The sequence below is a fragment of the Melanotaenia boesemani genome, chromosome 20 (genome assembly GCF_017639745.1).
Source record: "Melanotaenia boesemani isolate fMelBoe1 chromosome 20, fMelBoe1.pri, whole genome shotgun sequence".
Classification (NCBI taxonomy): domain Eukaryota; kingdom Metazoa; phylum Chordata; class Actinopteri; order Atheriniformes; family Melanotaeniidae; genus Melanotaenia; species Melanotaenia boesemani.
The window spans coordinates 9,789,274-9,810,374 of NC_055701.1; the positions used below are offsets into that span (position 1 = coordinate 9,789,274).

At 39.6% G+C, this 21,101-nt stretch overlaps 1 protein-coding gene across 4 annotated transcripts in view; it reads left to right on the forward strand.

Moving 5' to 3' along the window:
• col12a1a (collagen, type XII, alpha 1a) overlaps window positions 1-21,101 on the forward strand; it is a 51,622-nt gene that overhangs the window by 16,651 nt on the left and 13,870 nt on the right. For 2 of the 4 annotated variants that reach the window (XM_041972231.1, XM_041972233.1), the window contains exons 15-50: window positions 3-269; window positions 432-624; window positions 721-845; window positions 2,693-2,842; window positions 2,949-3,068; window positions 3,165-3,329; window positions 3,414-3,560; window positions 4,268-4,407; window positions 5,176-5,305; window positions 6,387-6,532; window positions 7,032-7,161; window positions 7,311-7,447; window positions 8,293-8,422; window positions 8,527-8,666; window positions 8,923-9,055; window positions 9,243-9,266; window positions 10,048-10,187; window positions 12,198-12,327; window positions 12,443-12,582; window positions 12,716-12,845; window positions 14,443-14,585; window positions 16,008-16,137; window positions 16,257-16,399; window positions 16,612-16,741; window positions 17,342-17,461; window positions 17,615-17,761; window positions 17,876-17,992; window positions 18,095-18,247; window positions 18,324-18,398; window positions 18,484-18,623; window positions 18,727-18,850; window positions 18,947-19,090; window positions 19,339-19,503; window positions 19,686-19,724; window positions 19,864-20,002; window positions 20,718-20,860. In XM_041972231.1, coding sequence (XP_041828165.1) covers window positions 3-269; window positions 432-624; window positions 721-845; window positions 2,693-2,842; window positions 2,949-3,068; window positions 3,165-3,329; window positions 3,414-3,560; window positions 4,268-4,407; window positions 5,176-5,305; window positions 6,387-6,532; window positions 7,032-7,161; window positions 7,311-7,447; window positions 8,293-8,422; window positions 8,527-8,666; window positions 8,923-9,055; window positions 9,243-9,266; window positions 10,048-10,187; window positions 12,198-12,327; window positions 12,443-12,582; window positions 12,716-12,845; window positions 14,443-14,585; window positions 16,008-16,137; window positions 16,257-16,399; window positions 16,612-16,741; window positions 17,342-17,461; window positions 17,615-17,761; window positions 17,876-17,992; window positions 18,095-18,247; window positions 18,324-18,398; window positions 18,484-18,623; window positions 18,727-18,850; window positions 18,947-19,090; window positions 19,339-19,503; window positions 19,686-19,724; window positions 19,864-20,002; window positions 20,718-20,860 — 4,869 coding nt within the window. The remainder of the gene's footprint in view (window positions 1-2; window positions 270-431; window positions 625-720; window positions 846-2,692; window positions 2,843-2,948; window positions 3,069-3,164; window positions 3,330-3,413; window positions 3,561-4,267; window positions 4,408-5,175; window positions 5,306-6,386; window positions 6,533-7,031; window positions 7,162-7,310; window positions 7,448-8,292; window positions 8,423-8,526; window positions 8,667-8,922; window positions 9,056-9,242; window positions 9,267-10,047; window positions 10,188-12,197; window positions 12,328-12,442; window positions 12,583-12,715; window positions 12,846-14,442; window positions 14,586-16,007; window positions 16,138-16,256; window positions 16,400-16,611; window positions 16,742-17,341; window positions 17,462-17,614; window positions 17,762-17,875; window positions 17,993-18,094; window positions 18,248-18,323; window positions 18,399-18,483; window positions 18,624-18,726; window positions 18,851-18,946; window positions 19,091-19,338; window positions 19,504-19,685; window positions 19,725-19,863; window positions 20,003-20,717; window positions 20,861-21,101) is intronic. The other 2 variants (XM_041972232.1, XM_041972234.1) reach the window with 2 other exon arrangements.

Here is a 21,101-nt window from a genome sequence, read left to right on the forward strand (position 1 = left end):
AGTGTCAGCTGCTGGCAAAACAATTGTTGTTTCGGATGAGACAGAGAAGAGCATGAAGGTGACATGGCAACCAGCACCTGGAAATGTAGTAAACTACCGCGTGACTTATAAGCCGCAGTCAGGAGGGCGGCTGCTAGCAACCAAAGTACGAGGTGGCACCACTGTCACTATTCTGAAACAGCTTACTCCACTTACTACCTACGACATCACTGTTGTACCAGTTTACCGTTCCAGAGAAGGCAAAGCAAGGCAAGGAGTAGGAACAACACGTACGTTGGCCTATCAATCACCACACCAACCACATCCAAACCTGTCTCATGCTAAACGAATAAACAATATTCCAGTAGCTTTATCTGTTTATCTTTCAGCTTCTGTTTGAACTGCTCAGAGATTTTTGTCTTAGTCAATCAGTGCATGTCTTTCGTCTTCAGTGTCACCTTACAAAGCTCCAAGAAATCTCCAGACTTCGGAGCCTACAAAGACCAGTTTCAGAGTAACCTGGGACCATGCTCCAGGTGATGTTAGGGGCTATAAAGTCACTTTCCACCCAGTTGAGGATGATATTGACCAGAAACAACTTCTGGTCAGTCCCTATGACAATACTGTAGTTCTGGAGGAACTCAGGTTTGTCTTTCAGTTTTTACGTTATTCTTGTTATATAAACTTTGAATATATTCCAGTGACTTATGTAATGAAAATAATTTGTCTTTTGGTCCTCAGAGCTAGTACCAAATACATAGTGAGCGTATTTGGTATGTTTGAGGGAGGCGAGAGTATGCCATTGGCTGGAGAGGAGCACACCACAAACTCCGATGAGCCTGACCCTCCACCTTTTGAGCTACCAAGTAAAGTTACCCATCATGCTATTGTAAAATACAAAGATATGTGATTTCAGTTATGCTGTATTATTATGAAACAACAAAAGAACAACACAAAACACCTGAAGTGCTTTTCATCATTCCGTTACTAAGTCTGTCATCCCCTTTTAAGCTATGTCTCCTTATGTTATGTCTCTCAGCAGCAGCAGTCAAACATTGAAGGCTGTATCACATTGTAAAATCTTGCTTAGGAAAATACACACTAAACCCATGCTCTATAAAAGATGAAGAGGTTCTCTAAATGCCTTTCCTCAAAGCTAATTGTCTCATGCAGTAACAGATGTAATGGCAATGCCATATGTCTGCCCCTTTCTTGCTTTCTTCTTTGTGTCACTTTGGGCTTCCGCTTTTTATTTCTAGTCCAAGTACAGCCCGCGTAGATACAAGCCATGCACGTATAATCTGTTTGTGGTTATAAAACGTTTTATTACCCAGTGAGTCAGAGAGTGGCAAGTGCAAGTGAGAGAAGACAAATGTGTTTGCTGGAAAGGAACTGTGAAGGTCAGTTTGACCACTAGGTCCTTAAAAGGAAGCATATTTAGATTCAGAGACATCTCAAAGCTCTACAAAATAAGATGAAGAGATTAGAGAAAATCACACTTTCCAAGATTTTTTTTTTATCATCGTCTTTTATCTCCCTGGTATTTAATTGTAAAATAGCGATACACTCAAAAAGTCTTTGCAGTTGGACCCAGAGCAAGAACGTCATAACTGGCAAAAGCTAAACAGCTGCATCGTATTAACAGAGGTGCAACCACACTAAGCAATGTGCTTGCATTTGCAGCTAAAATGTTCTGATTGATCTGCCAAGGTAGAGGACATGTATATGGCGGAGTTGGTCCGTCCGTCCATCTGTCTGTCTATTATCTCATAAAGTTATGGACAGATTTTCATGAAATGTGATGTAATATATAACATTCATTTTATCCTACGATGATAGCCTAAAACTTAAAGGGATTAGCGAAACAGCTAGCAATAACTTATTTCTTTTTCACAGAGCAGAATATATCTAGTTAAACATGTATATATATATATATATATATATATAAATACATTTTCTGGATGCATCCTTATGTTTTCTTCTACTCTATTTAAATAAGGGCTTTGAATAAGTATTTCTTTTTTCCTTGTTCTTAATCTCTTGAATTTAATTATATAAGCAGACTTTTTTTATTTTATCTCTACAGGTTCACATTTTTTGTATTACTCTAAATCAAATTTTATGTAACCTGTTTTCAGTTGCAGCAAGCGGCCGTTAGTGCAGCATCTGCCTTCTTTTAGGTACTGTGGATCGGATGTTTCCCTTGTCATCATACAGGTGTTTGGAAAACAGGATGTAAATATTACCTTGCTGCTCTGGAGGGCACAGTAATCTCTCCAGTAAAGGCCTTTGATATGCCATATGTCATAAAGTGCACATTCTTCTGATCTTCCTGTGGGACTAACTTGTGGATACAGAAGGAACAACTGGAAGAAGTACTGCCTCAACATGCTGCAGAAAGGAAGATAATTATAACGCCTGGGAAATCAAAGTTATCTGACAAATAATTCCTCAGCAGAAGATGGAAATTGCAGCTGGAATGCTAGTGGGGATGTTTTTTAAGTTGAAATTGTTGTGATCTTCTTATGTTGAAATGCTGAAGTGAAATTTTACACCATAAACATTTTTCCCTTTCTTTCTTTACCTCTTACTTTTCCTTGATTAACTCTTTCCTCATTATATTTGACCATTTTTGTGCATTTTAACAGAACTGTGTCTCATTTGAAACTTGGACCTTTGCTCCATCATGACACATGATCTTTTGTCCTGTCAGACACAATATGTAAAACCACTGCAAAAGCTGACATTGTGCTCCTGGTGGATGGCTCCTGGAGTATTGGACGTCTTAACTTCAAGACTATTCGGGCCTTTATTGCCCGTATGGTAGGAGTCTTTGACATTGGCCCTGATCGAGTCCAAATAGGTAGGTCAGAATAAGCTACATCAATTTAACAAATCTGTTAGTACCAACACATCAATAACAAAAAAGTGTCTTGTGTTAGTTTAACAGGCGTTTGTTTTATATTCAGGACTTGCTCAGTACAGTGGAGACCCAAAGACTGAATGGCATTTGAATGCTCATCAAACTCGGGAATCACTGCTGGATGCTGTGGCTAAACTGCCATACAAAGGAGGAAACACCATGACGGGTACTTCAATCACAGACACCTCTTTTTATTTTATTCATATAAATCAGTTAAGATTGCAGTCAGGATGATCAATACAACGTGTTGGCCTCATTGCAGGTCTGGCTTTAAACTACATCCTCCAGAACAATTTCCAAGAGAACGTTGGGATGAGACCCGGCGCTCGTAAGATTGGTGTCTTGGTCACTGACGGTAAATCACAAGATGATGTCATCCCCAACTCTCAGAACTTGCGTGATCAGGGCATTGAGCTCTACGCCATTGGTAAGTGGACAACATTTTCAGACGTTTTCACTGTCATGTGAATAAAATGTATAAAAGTAACTTAATCATCATTAATCATTTTAGGTGTGAAGAACGCAGATGAGAATGAGCTGAAGTCCATTGCCAGTGATCCAGATGACATTCACATGTACAATGTGGCTGATTTCTCCTTCTTGTTGGAAATTGTGGACAGTCTTACAGACAACTTGTGTAACAGTGTCAAGGGACCAGGTGGGTATGAGTTCAGAATGTGCATGTCCCCAAGTGGTTAAAGTTTAGGAAGCAAACTTGAAGCCCAATGAATTTTAATGGCAAATATCTCATATCTTAAAATAGCTGCTTCTTTCCAAGATAATTAACTATCATTCTACAAATTGGTGTACTTTCTCAGTCATCCAGGTGATAGTAATCCTAATAGCTTGAATAAAGGTAACTGAACTTCTTTTTCTTGGTTGTTCTTATCAATTTACACACACTGTATTGCATCCCAGACCTACAGACAGTTAGATGTCTATTTTATGGGAGAAAACAAGTAGATGCAGGGAACTAACCAAGCTTTTGGAAGTGATTGCAGATCTTTTATTTTCTGCAACCACTAATATTTTCTTCCTCCCTGGAAAAGGAAATCATCTGCTCTTTAAGCAAATTAAAGAGCTGCTTAGAAAGAATGTGACTTAATAGTCTCAATATGTTCCGTGCTGCTTCCAAGGTTCTGTTAGGACTTGTAGCTACATGTATATGGTTTATAGTAAGTATATCAAAATAATAATAGAGCTCCATGTTTATAACTGCAAATGATCGTTCTTTAAATAAATTATTGTTAGGTAAAGAATTAAAGTTAGAAGGAAAGCAGGTATGATTTTGGATGACAGTGTGTAATGTCCTCTGTGATTCCTCAGTGTAACAGTTTCTATCTTTTTATGGTTGTGTCTAAGCAGGAGGTGCTCCAGGTTCACCCACTGATCTCGTGACATCCGAGGTAACCCACCAGTCCTTCAGAGCCACCTGGACTGCTCCTGATGAGCCAGTGGAAAAGTACCGTGTGGAGTATATGACTGTGTCTGGACGCCCACAGCAGGTATAACAGCGACAAGTTGCTGCAGCACATAAAAACATGATCATCCACCACAGATTCTAAAATAAAATTGCAGTAACTCTAGCGCACCTTCCTGTGAGAGCGCCGATGAGATGCTGGCTTTATGTTGTCCTAACCTACTGTTTCTGATATTAGTGAAAAAACCACTCAGTCATCTAACTCCAGCTTCCTATTTGTGTTGGCCTCCATATTGGTGTCTAATTACATTACAGCCTAATCCAGGGCAAGGAAACAAAAACACACAGTTCTCAGTTTAGACGATTAAAAAGCAAATAATGACTTCATGAGTGATTGTGCTACTGGGCAGCAGACTGTTGGCTCCACAGTGTGTGGAATAGATACATTATTGGTTACTGAATCAAATTACATTGTAGGAAATGTTTGTTTATGTTAAGTTCTCAAGGTTTTTATTAAATACTGACGATTGCGGATGAGCTTTTATTATTGTTTATGCATTTGGAAATTGGCAGTCTATGGAGAGGTTTACTTTATGAAGAAAAATTGTCAGTGTTCTTATTTGAGCTGGAAAGCCTAAAGAGATACTTGCATGCCATTTTAGCAAATATTTGATTTTCTTTCTTTTAGATGCTTCGTTTCCCCTTTGCTCTGCTTTTGCAGAGTGTATATACATACACAGTTACACATGCATAAATAAAAGTGGACAATTTGCTTTGAACCTGCAGAGAAAAACCTATATTCTTACAGATGAATTCCTCAGCATGATTTTCTGACTATGCACTCTTTTATTAGGTGTTTGTAGATGGTACTGTGACCACAGTGGTTCTCCAGGGCCTCAACCCTCTGACACAGTACCTGGTCAATGTCTACTCTGTGGTGGGAGAGGCGAGCAGTGAGCCCCTAAAAGGAACTGAGACTACATGTATGTCTTCTTTTTCTGTTCTATTTTTTGCCTAAAACCATGTTCAAACTAAGGAACAGTTTACAATTGTAAAGTCAAACTGAAAAAACCTTGAGGTCAGTGGATGAAATACTCAGAAGAGGTGTAAAATGCATTAGGTCCAACATCTTTATCATCAGACCAGAGTGAGATTTTTGAAAGCACCAGTAAAAATAAACAATTTTATGTTCAACCCTGTCAAAACTGTATAACAGAGATAAACACAACAGTTAATTGATAACACTGATGTTAATAAAACTGTTTTACAAACAGCTGTTTCCACAGTAATTACAACAAATGCTACATGCATTTAAGATACAAGTTTCTGCAGTATGTGAGTACATACACAGGAATAGAAAAGGACATGAAGTTATAGTTGTATTAGCAGGCCTCTTTAATTTGAATGTTCCAGGCTTGAAAACCTAAAAAGGCAGTTTGCTTGCTAGGAAGTAAAAATGGGTTTAGCTTAATAACAGAAATTGCACTGCTTATGATTGCAAAGACACAAAACTTGATTAATGATTTAAATGTATGACAAGCTACATTTAATTTAGTTGCTTTGAACTTAAGACTCAGACATTAGAAACAAATTCAGTTTCAACAAGCTTTTAAGCTCTCAGAAGCATCCAGCCATTATTTTAATAAGAGTTTTTCTTTAAGTCGACCACCACCACTGAATTCCTCTGACTCAGTTGCATAAATTTAATGCACGCAGTGACTATGATTTCTGTGTGGTCGCTATTAATAAAATGTTCAAAGGTAAAATATATATCTTTGAGTCTGCAAAAAGATAGCAGTGGTAAATCTTAATTAGATCCATATTCACTGTTTTTTTCTGGTGTATTTTTTGTTCCTTTTAAGATGCTAATTGGTGTTTTATTGGTACTCTCTAGAATAGCAGAGATTTAATAGTGTTTTTATAAAAGTACACATAAAACTGTACTGTTTGCTTAGCATGAATGGCTTATTAAAACCTAACACAATGCAGAAAAAATGTCTTTAGCTTAAAATACAGCAGTAGAGGAACTCTATTAACTCCTAACATCACTTTCTGGTTATCCAGTGCCCCTGAGTGCCGTGAAGGCAATGACCATTTATGATGAACAGATGACAACCATGCGAGTGAGGTGGGAGAAGGCAGCGGGAGCCACTGGGTACATGTTGCTCTACAGCGCCATCAATGCCACCCAGCCCTCCACTGAGGAGGAGGTAATACACATTCAAGGAAACACTTAGAAGTATGAACAGAGGGGTGATGAACTAAAAAACTGTGGAGAGGCAGAATTTAAAAAAGGAAAACATTTAGCAGATGTACTTTGGGTGAAAAAAATGCAGCGAACACCCACAAATGATGCTGAACTATAAAGGTGACCAAACACTTGGAACTGTTGTAAGCATTTACTAAATACAGATGTCACACATTAAAATAACATTATACAAAGCCACCAGTGTTGTCTCACCATTTAGAAGGAACAAACAAAAGAACAATGTTTGCCACAAAGGGGTGGATGAACTATGAGCTCACTCTGCCAAGGGAACACCATGATTTCTTTATGAAGTGTCAAACCCAGAGGGCCAAAAGAAGATGCAGCAGATGTGCTTCAAGCCAAATATTTCTATCATGTCTGAGTCAATGTAGCTGAAGAGTCTCTGTCATCTACACCCACTTCTGACATTGTTTTTTTTTGTTTGTTTTGTCTCTTTTCAGATAAGAGTAGGAGCAGAAACAACTGATGTCCAGCTGGTGAAGTTATTCCCCAATACAGCTTACTCACTGTCCCTTTTTGCCCTCCATGGAGAATCAGCCAGCGAACCACTAACCAAGCAGGGAGTCACCTGTATGTTGTTAATAATCACGTGTATGACATTAAGTCAGCATGTTTAAAGAAGTGCAATTTATTTGTGATGTTCTTTCTACCTGTTGTTGTACTGTGAGCTTACCGATTGAGTGGTGGAACAATCTTTAAACCCTTTGTTCCTTATTCAGTGCCCATGCCACCAGCGGGTGAACTGAGGATTCGTGATGTTACCCACAGCACCATGGTGCTTTATTGGGATGCTGCTCCTGGTGCTGTTCGCAAGTACCTCATCACTTACCAGCCTGAGGATGGCGATCCTAAAGAGGTGAGTTTGGCTCCAGACACCTGTCATTACCAAAAAGAAATGGATATGATGACCTGATTGTTGAGTGGTTAGGATGTAAATCTCCTTTCTAGCTCCACAACAGCTTTTTTTTTTAACCAATCTCTCACTTCTTATGTATTACTTGATGCCTGTAAAAACCATTCAGTTTGATTTTGATGAATTTATATAAAAATGTTTGACTGATACTTAATTATATTGGCTTAGACCACATAATGGAGACTGCAGATGCTTGGGTGGACATGAGGGAATGTTCCGGGGTCCAGTGAAAAGATTATGAAACTATCAGAACATGATTTTGCAGGGCTTTAAGCATGGTTATCGTGGACAAATACTTTATGGATGCATCTCCTTTTGGGAGTTCCTGGGCTAAGGGAAGCTAAATCTGCGGTCTGCGTTTTGCTACATCTTTAGTCATAAATCAGGTGGAGGTGATCCTCAAAGCTCCCAGGGTGGAAACACACATGTGAAAGTGACTTTTGGGCTGAGGATGTATGTGATGGAAGCCAGTGACAGCATGCCACTCACAGCACAAATCAGGACAAATGACAAGACAAAATTTTAGCTTATGCTTTATGGTCCTACAGGACAAATAAAGTGACAGTTTAGACAAATACACAACAACTCTTTATGACTATTTTTTCATTGCACATAACACGGTGACCAGTGTTCCTGGAAGTAACCCAAACAAATCAAATACTCTTTTTTTTCCCTTTTTTTATCAAGAAGATTCTACTTTAATTCTATTTTCAAATAGCTCCTCCAAACATATTTACATGTTTTGTATGATAATATAAAAAAAACAACAACATATGCTTATTCTACAGCTGGAAGTGGGAGGAAGTGTGACCACCAAACAACTGGACAACCTGATCTCGCAGACTGAGTATGATTTAGCTGTTACACCTATCTACGATGCAGGACCTGCACAGCCAATGTTGGGAAGTGCAATCACAGGTAAAAATGGAAATCATAACCATAAACAAAATGCTAAGACCGCTGGACAATCGTGTTTGCTTTTGAGTGTGATAGAAATGCACTTTGTCTCCTGTATGCTACAGATGTGGTTCCAGCCCCGAAGAACCTGCAATTCTCTGAGGTTACCCAGACCAGCTTCAGGGCCACTTGGGAACACGGGGCCCCTGATGTGGCTCTGTACCGTATCGGCTGGACCAAGAAGGGAGAATTCAACTTCCAATATGTAAGAGAAAACCAGCTGTCAAAGATGTTTACATTTTTAATAAATTGAGCAGGTATTTCTTGATGAGTCCCACAGCAAGCGCTTCTGCTATTCTTTGGAAATAACCTCCGGTGGAGGCAGCGAGAACATCTAAAAAACAGATTTTAGAACAAGCCCTTTCCTAATCTCTCCAATACAGATCTTTCATTGCTTGCTTTTGGTTTGTGTTGGCTAACATTTTTCATCACACATGCTGTGTTTGTGTTTTCCTCATCAGGCCATTTTGAACAGCGATGAGACAACCCACGTCCTGGTGGACTTGGAGCCAGACACACCCTATGATGTGTCTGTAACTGCAATCTACCCAGATGAATCAGAGAGTGAAGATCTGCTGGGCACAGAGAGGACATGTAAGATGTGTAGCCTAGCAGCCGCGTGATGCCGTCTTAACAAAAACCTTATTTGATATTGTTTAATTAGAATTGACAGAATCTCTGCATTGGAGGAGTTGCTTAATTCTTGTCATCTAGAAAAGAGCTGATTGAAATGTTCAGTTAAGGGTATGCCCATTATACCTTTCTATTTCTGCCTCTATAGTGGCCAAGCAAGATGGTAGACCGAGTAAGTATATTTGGGGTAAAGAAAAGGATGCTTTTTCTTTGTGGTAAAAGCATGTCTCATTATTTTAGTCATCGGCACTGTTGTGCTTTGGATGACTGTTGTTCCATCATCAAGGAAGGCCTTTAACCCATCATTGCTGCAGCTGACACACCCTGGTTTTATTATGTTTTGTCTGTCCTTGTCTGTGTTTGGCCAATTGTCTATGCTGTTCATCCCAAGGCTTTTTCAAGAGTATGTTATTACTCAGTCTTATTAAATGGCTTAAGATGGATTTTCACTATGCATGCTTGGCAAAACAGAGATTTGAGTCCTTGTTTTTGAAGCCCATCCCACCATTTGCCATCTGTTCATCCCATCCATCCATCAATTCATTGCATTTATTCATGCATTAATGTGTTCATCTGTCATCATTATTATCATCATCTTCATCATTATCATCAATCCATTGCCACTGAAAAGAATCCATCCCTGCTTCAGAAAAGACAAAATCCCAGATGATTGTCTTTTCCTCTTTAAAGCTGCAGTCCTTGTTAGGTACCAGTTAGTGAGATCGTCTTTAATTTTTTACATATGATGAATGCTGTCATCTAGGAGCAATATTCTGATGACAATTGACTCATTCACGACAGAGACCACACGTTAACTTGAGCTTATCAAAACTATCAAGGACTGTGTCTTTAAACGATATTTTAAGGACATCTAAACATCGAATGCTCTAAATACTCAAAATAAATATTGATTTGGCTGTAACTGTGTATGTGAATGCTTGTGGACTCTGCAGCACCCAATGCACCACCCACCAACCTGGTTGTGTTCAACGAAACCATCACCTCTCTGAATGCTCGGTGGACTCCACCTCCAGGCAAAGTCCAGAACTATAGGATCACTTATGTCCCCACATCTGGAGGCAGGAGTCAGACTGTAAGTCACACTACAGTTAATACACAGATTGAATGACAACAGTTAAAAATAAAATAAAAGGTGCAAAACGATTGGAAAATGTTGGCGAACTAGAGCCAGTAACTAGCTAGCTGTTAATCCTGAGAGTCAGATGTTATTTTCTATAAAAGTCTAACTTTTTGTTGTTGGTACATTTTGAAATGTTGATTTCTGGGCATCATGTTAGTTACTGAAAATTTATTTCTAACTCCAAAACAGCTTAGCCTCCAAGAAATATATGTGTAAAGACACCAGGATTTAATTATTTTAGTTTATTCTCTTTCCATTGTCTTCAAATGTTTTTCTTTTCGTTTTCTCATAATATTGTCTGACACTGTTCAAGGTCTCTTTCTGGTCATCCATTTTTGGCTGCTGCACTGAATGTGCAAATGTCTTTTGGATGACAGATTAATTTTTGGTTTCAATTTTCTGTCACACATTTCTCATTGGTTTTAAAAGCAGGACTTAAAAAAGAGACAAAATGCTAAACTGTGCTTGCTCACATGCTCACACACAAGTTTGCAGACTGACAGCCGCATGAATTAGCTGTGAGACAAGCTGAAAGTGCCTTAAATGTTACGACCAACTTTGGTTAAAATATTCCTCCACTTCTGGGTTTTTATGGGATGTGAGTTGTGCAAGAAAGATATATTATACATGGAAAAGGTTCTCACAAACAACTTAAGGATGTTTGTAGCTAATATTTCAAGAGCCCCATGGGGAGAACTTTTATCTGCAGTATGATGTGACGATCACCAGCTTGTGTATGTGTGTTCGTGAAAAATGGAATGCACTTGTAGTTATGTCAGTATGTGTGTAATGAAAGAGTACAGTGCCATGTGGGTCATATATTATGCAGCACATCATTCTTTAAGTGCTGAGCTTTCAAAACTGGTTATTAATTTGCTGTTTTTTCCCCAATTCTAATAAGAATAAGACCCAGACGGGATCCAAGATATGTCATACTGGAGAGGGCACCTAGAAGTTTCTGTTCACTTTCATTCCTTATAATTTACCTTGTCAGACTTTTTGTACAAAAACAGCAGCTCTGCTGGTGTTATGTAGATTTTTTTTTCTTTTTTTCTCCATTTAACACAAGATGAAATGTTTCCCTCAGTACTTGATGAAATTTTAGTTGTGCTGATCGTCTGGAAGATATGGCACTCAAAGGTTGATGGAAATTTGGAAGCTAAAATCTATCATCAGCCAAATCGCCTTAGTATTCTATCAGGGTTTCAGGGAATATAGCAAGTTCAGGTGGTTTTTAATTATTTTGTCTGGATCAAGACATTTGCTTTTGGAAAGTGCCATATTGTGCAGTTGTGTTCAAGAAAACTATCACAGTTCCAAATAATAAAACGTGAGTGCTGCTGTTTTCATTATTTGATGGCAAAAGATACAGCTATTTTCTTCAGAAAGCTTGGTGAAGCTTTATAGAGCTCAACAATATGGAAATTCATAGGGAACTGGATGCACACAGACACATACACACACACACACAAATCCACACACTAACACTCAATCTTAGAATTAACTCCTTATGGCTTGTGGTAAACTAAACACTATAATAAGACATCCGGCTGGTTCAGACATCAGCACACAGATTTAACTTGGCCTATTTGCTGTGCACCATTTATGTCCAAAAACACTCAAAATAATCCCCCTCTGAAGTGTTGACAGCTTAGTAGTTCACAGATTGAATTCTTTCCATCAAGTCATTAATTTCAGGAACCTGTGGAGAATTTTTCATCCCATCAATAAAACAGATCAAGTATATTTTCCGTCAACATATAACAGATTTTCAAAGGTTTTTTTTTTAAGCTGTAGCCTTTTTTTTTTTTAGAGCCAAGTAACTTTTCACCACCTAACTGTGTAATCCATGGCTTTAGTTGCTGAATTATCACATCTTTGCTTGATAAGATTACTTAATGTTCACAAACATTTGATGGCATCAGCACCCAAGTTAACTCAAATGTATTCTTTCCCAACTAGACTCAGGTTGGAGGAAAGAAAAATTCTGTTCTGCTGCCCAAGCTGACCCCTGATACTGAATACTCTATCAGCGTGGTGGCAGTTTATGCCGGTGGAGTCAGCAGAGATCTGAACGGCCTTGGAAAGACCAGTAAGTGGTCTGGCACTTTAAGGGCTTCCTTTAAAAGAGGACATATACATATGAGCTTGTGACTGTGGCAGTATATGAGCTGTACTAACTGTATCACACCTTAATGTTGCTCCAGAGCCTTTGGGTGGTGTTAGGAACTTGCTTGTAACTGACCCCACCACCAGCACTCTGAATGTCCAGTGGGAACCTGCTGAGGGTAATCCGCGCCAGTATAAGATCTTCTATGTCCCTGCAGCTGGAGGAACTGAAGACATGGTAAGAAGAAAATAAGTCTGGAATTTTGTATCCACAAAGCATAAAGAGAGTAAAATGTTTTTCCATTTAAAATCACAATGAGGTCACTACCACTGACCAGGACCCAACGTGTATGTGTTGTACTTCTGTTTAGGTGCAAGTACCAGGAATCTCCTACAGCACTGTGCTGAAGAACCTGCAGTCTGATACTGTCTACACTGTAAGTGTGGTTCCTGTATATTCTGCTGGAGAGGGACAGCGCATGTCAGAGAACGGCAAAACATGTAAGTAACGCATGTATGTAATCACTGGTACAAGTTGCAAGTTACAACCTATACCAGGTTGGTTGTAATTCAAAGGAGAAAATAGTGACAGACTCAAAGACAAATTTCAGGGTTTAGAAAAACCCATGGGATTCTGTGAATGACAAACTGCAAACTGACAAACAGCAGCGGGATTGTTTTCCTAAGTCAAAAATCCATTCATGCCTGTCCAGAATGAACTCGCTGGCCTCAGTAGCTGGCTTGCTCTTACTTTATGCTGGAACCTCCAATGAGGCAGCCAGTTATAACTTATTTGTTCATATCATCCAAGTCCTTTCAATTCTGTTTGCCAAGCCAACATGATCAAATACAATTTGTTGCTTGGGAAGTGAATGAACACACATGAAATTCTGTTATAGGTAAAATGTAACATATCAAACCACATAAAGTGGCAGTGTTTAGCTTAATTTGAACTTTGATGAAGACCATAGCTTTTTAAGCTTCTGTGGCAGTTTAACCACCAACCTCTGCTGGGAATGAGTCAGCAGTTTGTGGGGTGATTGCGTAGGAAGGAATTCCTCTGGGCTGGCAGCATCATAATAGTGTCTCCTCTGTCTTTACTGTAATGTTATCCATTTATAGGTTAGAATGAAGGGTAGTGGTCAGAATAATGGCAGGACTGGAGAATGGGGTTAATGGATTATTAAGCATTTGGCTCTGCTTTTGGAAAAAAGTAACAGGGCAGCTTAGAAATGAAAGGAGAGCATTATATCTTTTATGGCTCTCAACCCACTTGGCTAGGGTCATGCTCCATGCATGCTACCGCTAGCCCCATTTTCTCTCCTGTAGTAGTGGCCTCTCATGTTTAGCGACCTTTTTTTTTCCTCCCGACGTTTTAACCCAACTCTTACATAGTATGTTGAATTTATCAGCCCATACACCTACAAAACTTTTACTGCTTTTATTAGAACCTGCCTGTCATGCCAATCCAAATGTCAGTTCTCTAACTTTTCCTAATTTAATTTAATTGATGAAGGACCTTTACTCACCATTTGAGTTACTGTTGAGTGTGTGTTCATTGCGTCTGACAATTTAAAGCAGCTTTCTAGGCAACAAGTTTTGGTCTGTGAAACTTTAAATGTACAGAAGCTTGTTCTCTGTGTTCTGCCCACTGTGTTTTTCTCCTGCATTTATGGGGTTATAACAGGGAGCGGCACAGAGCCTCTAAACATCTGCTTTTTTTTTTTGGAAGGAAAGCTTAACATGGGGCTGCACATACGCCTTGTATATCCTTTTCATTAACCTTAAGAGCCCTTTCAGGAAGTGTCCCATTGATAGCAGTGTTGTTAAATAATGTCTTAAACATGCCTCTGTTGGTTGCTTAGGGGAATTGAATGTTTTATTGAAATGTTCTCATATGGTCCTGTTATTGCTAGTCTGGAATTTGTTTTTTAAAGCAGAGACAGAGGGAGAATGACAGTACATATGATTATGAAACACAAAGTTTGTACTCTCTTTATGCCTTACCCACAGTAACGTTCAACCTCACCTTTTTCTTCCTCACCTTTGTCTCTGCCTCAAACCAACTCCTTACAATGCAACGTTCATGGCTCTGCAGTGGAGCGCAGTGCTGTCAAAAACATCCAGGTCTACAACCCCACTACCAACTCTTTGAACGTTCGCTGGGAGGCAGCTACAGGCCCAGTCCAGCAGTATCGGGTTGTCTATTCACCTTTGACTGGTGCCAGGCCTTCTGAATCAGTGAGTTTACCTCCATGATAAAGTTAGAAGTGTAGCATAGCACAAATACATACAAAGAAAACACATTATAAATAGTTATATACAACATTATATAATGTGAGCACTACAGGAAACTGTAGGTACTTCTTATCCCTGAAGCACCTAAATCAAACATGCACACAATTCCTTAGCACAACAGTTTTTCTTTGCCATCATTTACAATTCACCATGTGTTATAGTTTGCTGTTAAACACCAGTAGTTTGCTCACCAAATGCATGCATGTTTGTAATTAACACCAAATGAATTCTTTTCTCTGTTTAATGACTAAAGTGTTAATCCAAGCCATGTTCCTTAAAGCAGAAATTCTTCAACTGCAGCTCCTGCTTTCTATACATGTGCCACATTCCATCAGTGTGCCCACATCCGCATGTGTAAAGTCCATAAAAAAATATAACACCATAACCATCAGCATGTGTCAAAAAGATTGCACCATTTAGAACAGTCTTCTCTGATCTTCTATAAAAGAAGCATATCCCATTAAACTGATGGATGGTGCACTTTGCTATTTTCCCTATTCGTTAGCACATTTTGGCAAGTTCAGAACTTTTCTAATGGCCGGAGCCTATGATGTGTGTGAGTGTTAAAGTGGCTTTTTTCAGTCATTATTTTATGGCAGATCTTTCATTAGGAAATGAGAGCAGACTACAAGTAAAACAAACAAAAGATACATTATTATTGTATTTGCAAGTGACATGAAAACATGGGAATCAGATTCAGAAATCCTGCTGTGCATCCAGCACTCACATATGGTACTCTTTCACACACACACGCACACACGCACACTCACACACACACACACACACACACTTTCAAAACCTTTTTTTTTTTTCAATCCATCAAAAGCGTCTGTGCAAATTTTCACCCTCTTTCACCTTTGTGACTCCCTCAGAGAGGTTATCACTGGGCCAGAGCCCTTCAGGAGCTCTGACCTTACTCTGTTCAGCTCATTAACCCAAAGTAAAAGACAGATTGAGGAGAAAGTAGCTTCTGTGCAGTCAGCTGTCACTGTCAGACTGTGTTAATTAGTCGTGCAGACAGTCAAAGCCCCCTTTGCACAACCACAACTAAACATCAAAAGGATATTTTGCTCCTCCTTTCACTCATTGCTTCCAGCTAGGGGCTGTTAAGTAAAATTGAGGCGTTAGAGCTACATAGGGTTCCGTATAAGCAGCTGTCAGAAAAGAAGTGAAAGGTCTTAATTTGTCATAATGTTAGGTGAGACTTCTGTCATGTCCATGCTGTGCTATTCAACTTAGAAAATGAAAAATATTGCCTATTCTTTTTTATTTTGCATGTGTCTGTTTTGGCCAAGTTTGTACACTTTGTGCACTAAAAGTCTAAAAATCAGATCATGGCTGACATATTTTGCTGTGTCTACACAGGTTTTGGTACCAGGCACCACCACCACAGCTCTGCTCACACAGCTGCTCCCAGACACTGATTACAATGTTGGAGTTGTTGCACTTTACAGCGACGGTGAAGGGCCCGCTCTCAGTGATAATGGAAAGACGTGTAAGTTTCTGTTCCATCATGTAACAAACAGTACAGGAAAGCTTTGTATCATCCTAGGGATATTTATAATATACAGCACAAACAATCATTTTTTCTTTATATATATATTTTTTTTATAGTGCCCCGCAGTGGCCCAAGGAACATGCGTGTATATGACCCCACCACCACCACTCTCTCTGTTAGCTGGGAACATGCAGAAGGCCCTGTGATGCAGTATCGCATCACATATGCCCAGACTACAGGAGACCCTATTGAAGAATATGTGAGTGTGTTCATAACTCTACATTTTATATTTTAATTAATTGTTTTCATTCCATTTAGACAGACAGATATGAAGATTTTGGCCTCACTGTAACCATGAATGAAGATGCAGCTCTTGCAAATTAGAGATTTTAATAAATGTGTTCCCAAAAAACTTTTGATTATTTTCTTTGAGTTATTATTTTTCCTCATGAATTATGTCCTGTCTTCTAGACTACTGTACCAGGGAACAGAAACAATGTGATCCTGCAGAACCTGGATCCAGACACACCCTATAACATCAAAGTGACTGCCATCTATGCTGATGGACCAGGAGGAGAGCTGAAGGGAGATGGACGCACAGGTAAAAGCTGTCCCATCTTTGCAACCTGTGATTATGTCTTGCTGTGCTGTGTTAATTATTCTAACTGATGCATCAAACTAAGTCTAATATGTATCAGGGAAATTACTGGGTGTTTCACATGAGTGTATTCCAAGCAAAACAGAAATCTGGTTCATTGATTGTTTTCATGAATCATTTTTATATGTAGCAAAAGTGAAATTCTTGACTTTTCAACCATGCCAAAAGCAGCAACAGAGAATTATGAGCTGCTTGTACTCCAGCGAGAGATTACTTACTTTCTGTGTTGGTTAATGTATTGCCTAATTTTTCATCTCAAACAAAGGAAACATTATGCTAAATCATAATGCCACTTGCCTACTTGAGGGGGGTTCTTCATATAGTTATTATCTAACCTCTTTAATGTGGTTGAATTTGTTATCCCATTGATCACATGTTGCAATATTTCACTCATAACTCAGAAGTTATAATGAGCTGTAACTATAAGACAGTAATCGCTCTGCTGAGAGATTACCACAGTGAATGCATTGAAAATCAAAGCTTCTGTGTCTCAGCAAGTATTTGGTCGTGTTTAACTGTGCTGTTTTGTTTTGTTTTCTGCAGTGGGAATGCTCGGCCCCAGAAACCTTCGTGTTTCTGATGAGTGGTACACCCGTTTCAGGGTGTCTTGGGACCCCGCCCCCTCCAGGGTCAACGGATACAAGTTGATCTACCAGCCTGAGGGTATGAACTGGGTTTTAAATTCGGATTAATCGAGTAGAGACAGTTATTTCTAGAGCAAATGTAATTTGTATGTAGTCATATCTATTATATTTTTCTAAAACCTCCAAGTGGTTCACCCCCCCCCCAAAAAAGCACTGCTGATACTCTTTTTAGGCTCTGATGACTCCTTGGAGGTGTTTGCTGGAGACGTGACCTCCTACCAACTGCATAACCTAAAACCTGGAACGACCTATGACCTGAAGGTGCTGGCACAGTATAACACAGGCCTGAGTGCACCCTTGATTGGTCAAGGGACCACGTGTAAGTTGTTTATTGTGTTATTTGACGGATGACAGGCATTGTGCATGTTTATATACTATTAATTGGACCTTAGAGAGATATGTACTAATAGAGCTCATGTTTACCTCCCTTCAGTGTACCTAAATGTGACAGACCTGTCCACCTACAATGTTGGCTATGACTCTTTCTGCATCCGCTGGGCCCCTCACAGAGCTGCCACCTCCTACAGACTCAAAGTCAATCCTTTTGACCGTAAGAGCTACTCATTTCCACATTATGGTGGCTCTGCTATTAATTTATGTTTCTAAACGATTTATCTGCTCAATTTGGATGCTGTTCTTTCCTCTCTTGTAGCCTCTAAGAGTGGAGCTCAGGAAATCACCGTCAGAGGCTCAGAGAGTACTTACTGCTTTGATGGCTTGACCCCTGACACGCTTTACAATGCCACTGTGTACACCCAAACTCCCAACCTTGAGGGACCCGGAGTCAGCGTCAAGGAGAGAACATGTAAGAAATGTTCTTGGCAGTGGTTTAATAGTTCTATGCAAGCACACAAACCTTTTTCTCTTCTTTTCCTTTAAAGTGGTCAAGCCCACAGAGGTGCCGACTGAGCCACCCACCCCTCCTCCTCCAGCTGTAGTTCCTCCAGCACTGGATGGTGAGAGCTTTAAAATTTACATCTGTTGGCTGAAACAATCACTTTAATGAGATTAGCTTTTAATACTGTTTTACCTGGATCATAGTGTGCAAAGGTGCCAAGGCAGATGTGGTCTTCCTCATTGATGGCTCCTGGAGTATTGGAGATGACAGCTTCATCAAAGTCATCCAGTTTGTTACAAGCATGACTGCAGCATTTGATATCATCAGCCCTAGTGGCATGCAGGTCTGCAAATGTTTTCTACTTTATTTCTCTACATATTTGTTAATCTATGTATTTCACTGTCAACTATAGTCATCATCTTATTATTTTAACTCTTTCTGTACAGGTGTCATTTGTGCAATACAGTGATGATGCCAAGACTGAATTCAAACTGAACACCTACCACGATAAAGGCATTGTGTTATCAGCTTTGCAGACTGTCCGCTACAGAGGAGGCAACACCAAGACGGGTACAGCACTTAAAATAAAAGGATATTAGCAAAATAAACATTCAGATGGATTTCTCAGATTTGTTATTTTTCTTTCTTCTCTCATCTTTCATCCAGGCATTGCTCTGAAGCATGTCTATGAGAAGGTATTCATATCAGACAGCGGCATGAGGAGGACCGTCCCTAAGGTGCTGGTTGTTGTCACAGATGGCCGTTCCCAGGATGATGTCAAGAAGGATGCAGAAAAACTCCAGCACTCTGGTATGTGTGGAATTACTCATTACCATGTTCAAGTTTCCACTGTGCATGCAGCACATATTTACAATATAATAGTCAAACTATATGCTATTAAGCTTTAATTTCCTTCACTAGATCTAAAGTTTGTGGTCAATTAGTTAATAAAGTTTTGCAAAAACCCCCACAATGATGAAGGAGCCTGTGGTTTTTGCTTGCTCAACAATGGCTTCCATTTTATTTTGTGCATGTGTGTGTTGTTTTTTTGCCCACAGGCTATAGCGTGTTTGTGGTTGGAGTGGCTGATGTGGATATGAGAGAGTTGACAGTTATCGGCAGCAAGCCCAGTGAAAGACATGTTTTTATCGTGGACAGCTATGACTCTTTTGCCAAAATCCAGGACAACCTGATCACCTTCATCTGCGAAACAGCCACATCAAGTAAGGCAGAGATTAATGTACAATACTTCATCATTTCCATTGTGGCTTATAAGTGCACCTGCATAGGAAGTGTACACTTCTACTGATTCACCACCAAAGGAAATGAATTAAGAGACATGAATAGCATTTTTTAAACCCTATTCTGTTTTTCCAACTCATTATAACTTCTTGTCATCTTTCAGCCTGCCCTCTGATCTACATTGATGGGTTCACCACACCTGGTAAGCACACAGCTTCACCCCACATAAACTAATCCCTAGAGAGCTTGTTGACATAGCAAAAATGCCATTATATATCCCCATAGCTTCTTTGTGTCTTTTCTTTTTTCCCAGTTTGACTCCTGTTCTTCATTTCTTTCAGGCTTTAGGATGCTGGAAGCTTTCAACATCACAGACCGAACATTTGCTGGCATGAATGGTGTGTCCATGGAGCCCGGTTCTTTTAACAGCTACATTGCCTACAGACTGCACAAAAATTCCTTCCTGAACCAGCCAACAAAGTAAGAACTGAGGCCAAGAAAGATTTGTGTGAAAATAGAAGGAGTGTGACTCTTACATTGTGCATATTCTCATGCGATCAGCCTTATCTCTTGTGTACTGAAATACTACTCAGCCCGTAGTCATTATTTATAATGATGTTCAATAGCCTCTGTAGTTAGAGGGATTTCCCCAATGACCTTTGGCTCTAAGCCCACAGCCCTGCTTGTTGCTGGAACTTGTGGAATATGAGGTGCTAGCTTGACTAAGAAAATGTGAGTGTAGAAATTTTGGGAAGAGGTCCTCATCTTTTGTACCGAGAGCAGAAGTGTCATGTGTTGGTCAAGGGCTTTGTGTAGTTTCAAGGCCACGTTTAAGTGAAGCTACCCACTTGCAGAACTGCTGGACTTTCTAAACGGCTTTGGGAAATTTTCATACTGTGTTTGTAATGATGCAAATTTACCATGCAAAGGTACAGCTGTGGATTTAATGCATGCTAATGTAAACCGTTTGAACTACAGCAAAGGAGAAAAGAATGTAAATACATTCAGTGTGTGTACTGTTAAGACAGCCATGTGGGAATCATTTGCAGGCTTTGCAGCCTGTTGACATACTGGATTCTATATTGCTAGAACTAGATTTGACCTAATGCTGGTATTGTAATGTAATATCTTGACTGATAAGTCTGATGAGAGCACAGTTATGACTGATCACAATGTTTGTTTTTAATGCTAACAGAGAGATCCACCCAGATGGTCTTCCCCCATCTTACACCATCATCCTGCTCTTCCGACTCCTGCCTGATACAGGCTCTGAAGCTTTTGATATCTGGCAGATTTCTGACAAAAATGACAACCCTGAGGTTGGGCTCACTATGAATCGTAAGTCTCAATCGTCTTACACCTAAAACTTAACTTAGCGTTATGATAGTTTAGATAAGTCTAAAAAAAACAAAAAAACAAAAGAAAACAAGCCTTATCTTCTTTATTCTGTCACAGATTCTTTGTCTTTAGATAAGTCTATGTTGCAAGATTGCGCCTCCACACATGGTTAAAGCATGCAAACAATCATGGGAACGGTCCTCATCCCTGCTAGCCTCCCCTTCATCCCGCTCTCGTCAAG